The following is a 12150-nucleotide window of genomic DNA, read 5'->3' as shown; positions in this document are numbered from 1 at the left end:
AAAACTAAAACACCATCTCTTGAATGTTTGTAGCAACCAACGCCCACTTACAGACTCTTCAGGGATAAGCCAGCAGGCAGTATCATGGTCATCACATGAGGATGTGCATCATATGAACTTGAACAACTCAGTCTGAGTCCTTGCACACTAAAAAGGCAAGGAGTCGCTTCATGCATTTGTGCCTGTCAGCCATTTCCCTTAAGTGTATGCACGAGACACCATGGAACCAGGGAACCTCACATGGATGTCAGAGTTTATCTTTCTGGGGTTCTCACAGAGTCGTGAGCTTCAGCTCCTCTTGTTTCTGGTGTTCTTGTTTGTCTACAGCATGACTGTGGTGGGGAACCTCCTCATCATAGTCACTGTGACCTCGGAGGCCAGGCTCCACACACCTATGTACTTCCTGCTCCGCAATCTCGCTGTCTTAGACCTCTGCTTCTCCTCAGTCACCTGCCCAAAGATGCTGGCAGACTTCCTCTCTGAGAGGAAGACCATCTCCTACCGAGGCTGCATGGCCCAAATCTTCTTCTTCCACTTTCTGGGCGGGGCCATGGTCTTCTTCCTCTCGGTGATGGCCTATGATCGCCTCGTGGCCATCTCCCGGCCCCTCCACTACATCACCATCATGAACACCCAGCTCTGCATGGGACTGGTGGTGACAGCATGGATAGGAGGCTTTGCCCATTCCATCGTCCAGCTTTCTCTGATGCTCCCACTGCCCTTCTGTGGCCCCAATGTCCTGGATAACTTCTACTGTGATGTCCCCCAAGTGCTGAGACTGGCCTGCACAGACACCTCCCTCCTGGAGTTCCTCATGATCTCCAACAGTGGGATGCTGGATGTCATCTGGTTCTTTCTTCTTCTCATCTCCTACTTGGTCATCCTGGTGATGCTGAGGTCCCACTCAGGAGAAGCAAGGAGGAAGGCGGCTTCCACCTGCACCACCCACATCATCGTGGTGTCTATGATCTTCATTCCAAGCATTTACCTGTATGCCCGGCCCTTCACCCCCTTCCCCATGGACAAGGCTGTGTCCCTCAGCCACACAGTCTTGACTCCCATGCTCAACCCCATGATCTACACCCTCAGAAACCAGGAGATGCAGGCAGCATTGAAGAGATTAGGGATGCAGCTGCTGGTTTGTAAAAAAGAGTGACTATAGGTAAGGTCCTTTTCTTGTCGCCTGTCCTTTTTGGAAGTGTACACCCTCTCCATTCTTAGCTTAGGCATGTTTGCACAGTCTCTTCTTATAAAGGATCTGCTCTGAAATTTAGTGTCTGCTATGGTTTGATTTTAAACTGTTTTGGATCAGCTCAGCTGTTTGGATACTTGTCCCCTGCTGATAACTAGGGTAACTATTGGTGGAGTTCGTAAAGTCTTTGGGATTTAGGACCTAGCCATGTGACATGGGTTGTTGGCTTAGGCTTTAAAGACTATATCCACGCCCCATTTCCAGAGCTTTCTGAATCTGACTGCACCAATACACTGTAATCAGCCACCTCACCTTTCTGCCAGCATGGACCACTTCTTCACCCACCACATCTTCCCAACAACAATGGATTCTATTTCCTGAAACTGTGAGCCAATAAAAGTCTCTTCTCCTTTAAGTTGCTTTAGTCCCAGGGACTCAGCAGGTTAGCTTTTGAGGAAAAATGGAAGCCTTCTTTTGGTGGTTAAAGTTTGTGACTAAGAATTCTAACACTTGCACACTGACTAGACATGCTTGCTTGTCCCTGAACAGCCATAACTCTTTGTTCCTTCCTACTCTGATTGATGGATATTTCTCATTTGTGAGCTGGCATCTCCCCCAGAAGATCATTTCTGTGTATCATCCATCTTATAAACATCCATTTTGCTCTGAGACAGAGCATTGGCTATGGGACACACATGATTTGCATTCCTAGTTCTTAATTAGAAGTTCTGATCTTTTACACCAAACTGCTGACCATGGATGTCCTACCTCAACTATCTTCATGTCATGGCATCTTCACTAAACTGCCATAAACCAACACTGTCAGTAATGTCACTGGTTTGTCAAGATCTGAAAAGAGCATACAAGAGGATACTGTGGAAGACATAGGACTTGGGAAGAATTAGTGCTATCATCACCTTTGACATTTTTCTTCTGTCAGTTGAATCATGCTCTACAACGGCCAGAAATTTCTCTGTGGTGTAAAGGAGAAACAAAGAGGACAGGGTCACAGTGAGGGTGGCTGTGCACCGTGTCCAGGGGGTGAAACCCATAAGAAGCCGGGTCATATTTGGTAAGAGTCTGGCTACTTACAACTCTCTCCCATCCACACCTATTTTCAGAGGCAACGGTTTCCTGCAAATTGTGGTCAGAATACCATTAATTTGATCAAGAATTCTTTTACAGATTTGCATTTGGGGCTTGCTGCAGTATTTTGGTCCATAGTACACACTGTAATATTTTGTTGACTCTTGCTTCATCGATCTCTTTTTAGCTCTCCTTCCTTCTGCCTCCCATTTCTTTCACTGATTGTTCTAAGTTCCATCTTTACAGCCATCTAGGGCTATTCCTTTTTCTAACTCACTGCTGTGCTTTGCTCCCCTTTGCCACACACCTATTCTCTCTTTCTTGCACACCAGTATGGAAGGTTTAGGGTTAGAGAGAAGAGACAGACTATGGCTTACACTGCAATGGAGACTGTGTCTTAGACATGTCCAAATTGAGAGTTTTGTGTTTTGTTTTTGTTTTTAAGGATCTATGGGATAGGAAGAAGACTCAATCTATTGACGACCCAAGTTCAACCCTCAGAATGCCTGTAACACAGCCAGGTGTGGTGGCATGCATCTGCAAGCCCAATGAAGGAGAAGCAGAGACAAGAGGATCTGAGCCTTGCTGGCTATTCAGTCTAGCCCAAGGGGTAAGCTCCAGGTTTGATGATGTGGACAGTAATTGAGGAAGACTCAACACTGAGTCTTCATATGCATGCACATGCACACACATACACATTTGCATTAGTATACATACCCGTGTACATATTATACACACACATAAACATGTATAGACACACACCACACACACACAAAAAAAAGGATTGAAAGGTCTCCTAGATATAAAATATAGTCTATTGTGGGAGTGAGAATCCATATGACCCCTCATGGCTCCCTTTCCTTCTCCCTTCATCTCTCCTTGCCTGGCAAAAATGGGGTTCATTGTTCCAAATTGTGACACTTGATTTTTGCCTACCCCGGTCTATCAGGCTTCTGATTATCTTATGAGGATCATTTGATTGGGCGAGTGTTTTTAGTTAGAGTTTTATTGCTTTGTTGAAGCACCATGACCAAAGCAACTTGGGGAGGAAAGGGTTTCTTTGACTTCCACTTCACATTGTACTCTGTCATCGAAGGAAGTCAGGACAGGAACTTAAACAGGACAGGAACACGGGAGGCAGAAGCTGGTGCAGAGGCCAGAGGCCATGGGGAGGGGGTGTTGCTTACTGGCTTGCTCCTCAAGGCTTGCTCAGCTTGCTTTCTTATAGAACCCAGGACCACCAACCCAGGTGTGGCCTCACTCACAATGGATTGAGCCTCCCCCCATCAATCACTAATTTAAAACATGCCTCACTGGCTTGCCCAATTGTATGAAGGCATCTTCCCAATTAAGTTTCCTTTCTCTCAGATGACTATAGTTTGTGTCATGTTGAAATGAAATTATCCAGCACATTGAAGTTGGGCCATGTGTCGACATTGGCTGGGGGATATTCAGGTCCTTATAACATAAGTATCATCATATTGTTCCCCTTCAGCAAGGGTTGTGGGTCAGAGTTGTTCCAAGAGAGTGATGATGGAAGTTGCCTGGTAACTCCAATGTTGTCTACCACAAAAGCAGTAAGGATAGCATCCCTTAAATGGCATCATCCAATCCAGTCATCATTAGCTATGCCAGGATGCTCATATGTTGTATTATTCTTTGAACAAGTGTTTATTTTGAGTGTCTGCAGCTTACTCACTCAGTCCTAATATGTATAGGACCCAGAACACCTACTGGGTGTTCTGCCATGGATGCCACTGCATGTATCCCTTCAGGGTACCTTGGCTAGTCAGGCATCTGACCAAGAGTAGAATGGTCTCTCTTCCCTTACACTAGCCAAAACAAAACCAAGAACTTTCCCTACGGACCCACAGTGAATATATATATATATATATATATATATATATATATATATATATGTGTGTGTGTGTGTGTGTGTGTGTGTGTGTGTGTGTGTTCTACTGTGGTGTATGTGTAATGCATGACACTAAGAGAACTGAGAAATTCAGAAGAGAATCAGAATTGGATGGTGAGAACCAGGAGAATTCTGGGAAGGGAGGATGAGCAATGGAAGAGGGGCTTGGAGCCTTTGACTGGTACCAGTCAAAATGCAGGGCTGGGGATGACTGACTGCTGAGTTGAGAGATGAGGGAGAAGGGAGTTGATCCAGATAGGTAGGCAGATCTCTGTGAGTTCAAGGCCAGATCTAGGACAGCCAGGGCTATGTAGAGAGACCCTAATTTTGTTTTTTTGTTTTAAGTGAGTTCCTGCACATATGTATGTACACCATGGTGTGCTTGGGACCCATAGTGGTCAGAAGAGGGCATCAGATTCCATGGAATTGGAATGACAAGTGATGTGAACCTCCAATTATGGGTGCGGTTACCCTGACTTCAGCTTTCTGTAAAAGCAGCAAATGCTCCTAACTGAGGGGCCACCTGTTCAGCCCCCAATGCTTGGTTTCTTATGTGGATTCTGGGGATCAAACTTGGGCCCCCCCTATTTGATCAACAAGCATTTTATCAACTGAGCTCTAGCCCTATGCTGGTTCTCTATTAAATATGTGTAACCTTACTCGTTACAAATGTGTGTGAGCCCAGGAGAGTTAAGGAAGGATGCAACCTTTTCTCCCCAGTTCCCACAACCCTATTCCAGGGGCCTTCTATCCCCACAAACTGAGCAGCTAGCCCACAGGATCCTTATTCAGGAGGCAGTGCAGGGAGTGTCTCTCCAGGCCAGCTTCAGAGTTAGTTCTGAACCTTTCTGCTTCTGCTAACTTGACTAGCAATTCAGAGAGGTCAAGTTCTTGCTCAGGGTAGTGGTGCTGGATTTCCAAACCCAAGTTGCATTTTCAGGACTTGCCAAGTAAAGCCAAAGTACTCAGAGCTGCCTCTTTCAGGATCACATGGCTCTCCTCTCTCTCTCTCTCTCTCTCTCTCTCTCTCTCTCTCTCTCTCACACACACACACACACACACACACACACACTCAAAAGCTCCTGGCCTCCAGCACAGTGTGGTGCCCCGAAGGTTTAAGCAAGCCCCTTCTGCACGCACATCTCAGTGTTTTGAGACACTAGGATAAACAACCCACTTTCCAAAGAACCCTTTGGGGCAAGGGCGGACTTGCAGAGCCTGGAGCCCTGCGGTGTCCCTGTCTTAATGGGACAGTTGGAGCAGAGGAGATAAAGAGATCCAATCAGGTCTGCGGCCAGCAGTTCCACCATGGTGAGTAGTCGGTTCTTGTGAAAGTGGTTGCAGAAGTTTGAGGTTTCAGACGGTCCAGGGAGGAGAGGAGGGGTGCTTCTCCAGTGCTGCATTGCAGTTTAAGGTACCTGAGAAGGAAGCTGTCCTCATGGTCTGCCTGCTGTGCCACAGCATCCATTGACCCATGGCTAGTGGTCCAGGGAGAATAATGGCTCTTACTTACCAAAGGGACTGGGTCCTGACATGTTCAGGCCAAATTTATCCGCCGACCCAGCAACCATGGCAGGCAAGGTCACAGCAAACACATCAGTTCCATACATCCTGAGTGGATACTCAGGCCTGCCAGGCATGCTTACAAGTCAGGCTTCTGTGAGCAGCAAACTTTCCTGTGTGGCTCTCACAGATGTCAGGGAACTGGAAGAACATAACCAATTCATTAGTGCATAATGAGTTTTGGAAAGGAGCTGTGAGATCAAGGACTTGAAGGCCTAAACCTGCTGAGTCTTGGCTGGTAGGAGGAGGACAAGAATTCTCTATGGATGGACGGGACCTGGGATTTCACTGGGAGACAGGCAAGATGAGAAAAAGCCCTCGTGTACTGTGATTCTTGTCTGGAAGATGGTAGATTTGCTACAAAGTGGAGCGGAAAGCCAGAGTATTTAGAACGCAAAGGAATACCTAGCAGATTAACTCCCTGCGGGCGAGGCCTTTGCTTAGTTGCTGCTAGAGGTCAGAATGAGACTCCTGGAGAGACCGGATGCTGACTTTGACTAGTAAGACCAACTCCCTCATGGTCTCATATCTCACAGCCTGACATGGAGGAAGTGAGGAAAGCAGGGGGCACAGGTAAGCAGTTGAGGGGCTGGCTGGTCAGAGCTCCACTTCCGGAGCACTCCACGAAGCCTTGTCATCTCCTGTGACCCAAGAGCAGTACCCGTTTCTCTGTCTCCTCCTTCCTTTCCCCTCCCCTTCTCTCCCTCCCTATTCCTTCCTCTCCCTCTCTCCTCCTCTTCCTAATCTTTCCCCTCATTGCTGGACATGGAACACAGCCTTGAGTCTCATCCTTGCCCTAAGCGTGGCCCTCCTGATTGGTCCTGAGCGGGTCAGCTTCAAGTTCTTGTTTCGGCCATTTTCTTTTCAGAGAAAAAAAGTGCTTGCCCTTGAGACTCCCCAGCCTGTGGCCCAGTCAGGCCTGGGAGGAAACCTACCGAAGCCCAGAAGCAGGCTTGGGGTTCCACTTGCTGAGGGAAGACCTCACACTAGCCTCAGAGAGAGCCAAGCTTCCCAAACACCCAAGCCTGGCCCAGCCCTATGTTGGGTGCTGAATAAATCCCATAAAGATCACATGTGGGGTCTCCTCTCTCCCGTCTAGAAGATGGACATGGTGACATCATTCCTTCAGTAAAGTTCAATATGTGCTATGAGAAACATCATTGTGTGGTGTCCCGTTGATCAAAGACAGGCATCTGAGGTGTATTTGGGGGTGAGCAGGAATGGCCATTGGAAGGTTTCCTGGCAGAAGTTGGAGTAAAATGGGTAGAGTTATTCTGACAAAAGGGAGTAGAGAGGACCTAGAGATGTGTGTGTGTGTGTGTGTGTGTGTGTGTGTGTGTGTGTGTGTGTGTGTGTGTGGTGGGGGGCACATAATTAAGGCTGGGATGTGGTGGGTGGTAGGGAGGAAAGACAATAGAGGCTAGAGAGATGATACAAGCCTGAAGAGCTATGGAAATATCTGGTTCTTGCTGCCCAAGAGACAAAGTACGTAGACTCCCCAGAGTGACCCTTCAACTAGGACTATGCACCTCTATAAGACAACCTGTGAATAGCCCCTTCCCTTCCCCAGATGCTCAAAGTCCAGGGACCCAATACATGTAGGGAGGGGTGCATGTGGAGAGACAAGCAAGCCTCCTGTCTTGTTACTAATGAAGGAGCAGAGTAGGTGTTGACCACTGAACAGAAAATAAGGGATTCTAGGGACGCACACATAGTCATTACACAGGTAATGGGCCTGGTGACTCATGATCACCATGCAATTGTCACTCTAAATAATTTCAGCAATAAATACAGTCTGTGTTGCCCTGAGTGCTAAACTGGGTTTTGTTGTGTAGCTTTGGAGCTGGTCCTGGAACTTGTTCTGTAGACCAGGCTGGCCTCAAACTCACAAAGATATGCCTGCGTCTGCCTCCCAGGTGCTGGGACCAAAGGTGTGCTCTGTGTGTTAAGTAATTGTTGCAAATACTGCTTAACTTTAATAAACCCTGTGAGCTTCAAGTTAGTGTTTTTTGGTTTTTATTTATTGCTCATAAGTACTGTGGTTGATTTAGAAAACTCCCCAGCTGTGTGCATTTACTTAAGAGTAAGGACTAAGCTATACAGTCTTGCGTTTAAACATTTCATTTGGCTGGGAATGTAGCTCAGTTGAAAGAGTACTTACCCAACATACACAAGGCCCTGGGTTCAATCCCACCACATGAACTGGGTGTGGTGGTATATGCCTGTAATTACAGCTCTGGATAGGAATAGTTAAGAGGAGCTGAAGTTCAAGGTCATCTTTGGCTACATAGTAAGTTCAAGGCTAGCCTGGGTTTTGTGGATCTCTTTCTCAAACAAGACAAAAAATAGTTGCTTTAAATGATGATAGTGTAGTCCTCATAAAGTTGAAGAGATAGAATTTGATTTCCTTTTAATTCTGTTGTTCTATATGAAGACTAGCACTTTAATTGATATTTAAGTTTAAAACAGTATGTGAAAACTGTATCTTTGTGGGGAGGGTTTGAGACAGGGTTTTTCTGTGTAGACTTTCCTGTCCTGGAACTCTCTGTAGACCGGGCTGGCCTTCAACTCACAGAGATCCACCTGGGATTAAAGGCATGCACTACCACTGTCCAGCTGGAAACCGTATTTTTAAAAAAAGGTTCATTTTTAATAATTTTTAATTTCTTGTATACATATATGTCTGTATGTGGGTGTGTGTATGTGAGTGCTGGGACCTTAGAATCCAGAAGAGGGCATTAGATTTGGAGCTGGAGTTACAGATGGTTCTGAGCTGTTGCATGTGGGTGCTGGGGACTGAACTTGTTATGCTTAGATAGCAGAGTCTCCCCAAAAACCGACAAGGAAACTGAATCCCGTATATAAAAGCAAAGAGCCTTTATTTATGCTTGAGCTTGGACTGTTTGTCTTACTGACTCAGCAGTGGAGGAGGTTGGGGGTGAGAGGATTTTCAGGGTTCCAGGCCCTGATTGACTGACAGTTGTCTAGGGTGTCTTGGTGAAAGGGGATGGGTGTATAGTAGGTTAAGATAGTTGATCCAATCTACATTGGTTGGAATGTTAGGAATTTCCTTTGCCACTTTCTCCTTGGAAGGCCTGCTCCTGGGTGGTGCCTGGGTGATCTCAGTTTGTGGTCTTTTCCTGGAGTCAGGTGTTGCTTTAGGGTAAACTGAAAACTCAGGCCTGCTTGAGCCTTGGCACGGGAGCGGAGCGGAGCAGTGTAGTGAAGCGGCAGGTGTGTACCAAGCTTCCTTGGGTCCTACAAACTCGGGTCCCCTGGAAGAGCAGTACATACTCATAACCACTGAGCCATCTCCCAAGCCTGCAAACTGTATCATTGAGTACAATTTACTTCACATATGAAACAGTTTACTAGTTTATTTATGTCTTCAAGATTGAGCTGCTTTTCCCCTTGAACCCTTGTTTGTTTTTGAGATGTTCTTGTGTAGCTCGAGTTGATCTTGAACTTCGCCAGTCTCCCGTATGCTGGGATGGCAGGTGTGTGGCCATCACCCTGGTGTAATTGCTGACTTTAATGCAAGTTGAGGAAATAATGATATAATGCATAGCAAAACTGCTAGTATAAGACAGATGTGGTGGTACACTCCTGTAATACCAGGGTTTGGGAGGTGGAGGCAGGAGGGCAAGTTTCAAGCCAGACTGGGTTACAGGAGATTCTGTCCCAAACACCAGAATGAACAACAACAACAAAATCCAAATATAGGTAGATATTTCCCCTTAATTTAAGACACATTCATTTAATTAAAAATACATTAATCCATTATACTTTTCCTACTATATAGTATGTTTGTTTGTATGTATGCATGTATTTGTTTATTTCCAGACAGAGTCCCATGTGTTTCAGGATGACCTTAAACTCCCCATGAAACTGAGGCTGACCTTGAACTCAAGATCCACCTGCCTTTCCCTTCTAAGCGTTGAGATTACAGGCGTGTGCCACCGCACATCTAGCTTGTGTTGTGTGTGTGTGTGTGTGTGTGTGTGTGTGTGTGTGTAAGTGTATATGTATATATGTTTGTGTATATATGTGTGTGTAAGTTTGTATGTGTGGATACACATATATATTTTACTGGCATGACTATATATGCAAAGGTCAATGAAAGAAAATTTCCACACATTTCTGGCCATTATTATTTGTTTCATTTAACAAGTATTTATCAAATTATTTTAATGGGTATGGGATGGTACTGAAGGAGGTCCTAGTGTCTGATAAACTTGGTAGACACTGGACAAACCTCAGCTACAAGGAAAATAGAAGAACCCCAATAAGGTCCTATGAGAAAAGGTCCTTGCCAACCTTCCTCTTCTGGTCTCTACCTTCTTTTGGACCTTTCGGATTATTTTGACTACAGAAAAAAGTCAATGTCGGAGCAGACTACCATGAGCACGTGAGGACCCTGTCTGTCCATCAGACCTGTGTCTTTCAGAAGGCCACAGTGGGCACCTAGGCTGGAGGACCTCACTGAGGGCTCCAACCCTTCATCACTGTCTCACCCCTTGGGTTTGAATGTCCCCAGCTCAGAGAACTAGGAGCCAACACCCTCCCTTTGGAGGCCTCACTTTCAGAGATCCAGCCCTGAAGGATCTGAGAAGCTTTTGCGTTCTTCCCTCCTCCCACCAAGCTTGAAGTCAATGGCTGCATGAGGGGCAGCCTGGTGTGCATTTAATAAAGATGCAACCGTGGGGGGGAGGGACAACAAGGTTTCTTCAGTGCACTGCTGTGCTAGGCACTGTGTGTTCCCTGACATGTCACACATGATAGCTCTACCAGGCAGCTATGGAAAACCCCACTTCAGGAGATGGTCACCTTCAGGCAGAGCAGCTTGCCTACAGGGTGATGGGATTATATCAGGAGTTCTTGAGCACTTCCTTGAGCTGCTCTCAGTGGGCTACTTGCTGCTGAATGAGGGATTTAGGCCCCAGCTCAACTTGGAAGGATTATAATTAGATGGTTAGTATGGTTGGGGCCTATGGACAGGGTCCCATGGGAGGGTAGCATTAGCTCCAGGGGTTAGGGAAGCCACATGACAGGCCATGCTTCCCCTTCAGTCTCCTGCATGCACTTTTACTTGTCAATCCAGACCCAAGGACCAGCTTTAGCAATGCTTCCAGAACTTGTCTTCCATGGTCAAGCTTGTAGGGTCCCTTGGAGGGCCCCTACACATCTATTCTCTCATTGTTATACTGAGCAGCCAATAAGCCCAAATCCTTAAGATAGCCAAACATCACCAATGTAGCAGGTAGCGCTGGGTCTAGAGCTCAGGGCTCTGTCCCTAGTTCATGCCCAAGCCCACCTCAACCCATGGCTATGGCCACTCTCACCTAACTGCCTGCTGCTAAAGAACAGTGGTTCCTGTGGAGGAGGGCAGACCACCGTGGCAACCTGGCACACTCAGTTTCAGCCATCTTGAAGGGAATGCAAGCTCAGCTGTTGGAGTTATAGTCTTAGTCTCTTGGGGTCTCTGTTTGGAAACTGGCTCACAGTTTGGAAACTGAGGTCTAGCAGGTGTCAACAGGGGACCTAGTGGACTTTCATCATTCCCTGTAAATTTTTATCCCTTGGCACATAGGTCGGGGCCTCTGTTGAAGACAGGAGATAAGATAGGGGAGGCCTGTTAACTGGAGCTTGTGAAAGGGATTGCCAAAGCCAAGTGGCTGTTTCAGGGGGAACTGTTGAGGCCAGATGGCAATGGTGGGAGCATTGCTATGGGAGGAGGGGCAGGTTTAGGTGGGGCAGGGGTTGAAGGGCCTGGCAAGAGTCTTGTGAGGTCTGGAAGGTACAGGGTCTGCACTGATGAAGGAACAGACATAGCCTCCTGACAGGATCAGGATAGGTTGGTTGTCGGCACAGTGGCAGTGGCTTTGGAGCCTTGTTCAGAGATGAACATTAGCTGATAGCACTAGAGAGGTGAGGGAAGAGAGAGAGAGAGAGAGAGAGAGAGAGAGAGTGCTGAATCATTGACTATCCATTCATTCTATAGACATTTAAAGAATACTGAATGAAGCCTTGTGCTGAGTGTGGGGGGTGTGACACTAAGTCTAGATTCTACTTCTGCCCTGATGGGGAAAGAAATAAACCTTTCCAAATGTCCACCCAATTCCTACTTTAGGGATGTGACAATGAGGTCTGGAAATGAGGAGTGACTTCCCCAGGCCACAGTGATGGGACTAAGCCCGGTGTTCTTGTCAGTACCTGGGTCATTCATTATTCACTGGGTGCCATCTACAACCCAGCCACTGCTTTGGATTATGAGAGAAAAGCATCCGTGGACCCGAGTAGAGGTGGTATGGAACAAGGGTGAGGGGAACTAAGAGGGATGATGTACCTATGTGTTAGGACCAAAGCAGGATGGAGAGTGTCAATCACACAGCTC

General features: G+C 46.7%; 1 protein-coding gene across 1 annotated transcript; it reads left to right on the top strand.

The window, feature by feature from the left end:
- The first annotated feature begins 220 nt into the window (after positions 1 to 220).
- LOC127221333 (olfactory receptor 4D2) lies at positions 221 to 1156 on the top strand. Its single transcript, XM_051183225.1, has one exon. It carries the CDS (start codon positions 221 to 223, stop codon positions 1154 to 1156), a length of 936 nt encoding a protein of 311 aa, XP_051039182.1.
- The last annotated feature ends 10994 nt before the right edge of the window (positions 1157 to 12150 follow it).

This window comes from Phodopus roborovskii, unplaced genomic scaffold (genome assembly GCF_943737965.1).
Source record: "Phodopus roborovskii unplaced genomic scaffold, PHOROB, whole genome shotgun sequence".
Classification (NCBI taxonomy): domain Eukaryota; kingdom Metazoa; phylum Chordata; class Mammalia; order Rodentia; family Cricetidae; genus Phodopus; species Phodopus roborovskii.
The sequence above is the reverse complement of the archived record's forward strand: the minus strand, read 5'-3'. Positions and strand labels throughout refer to the sequence as shown.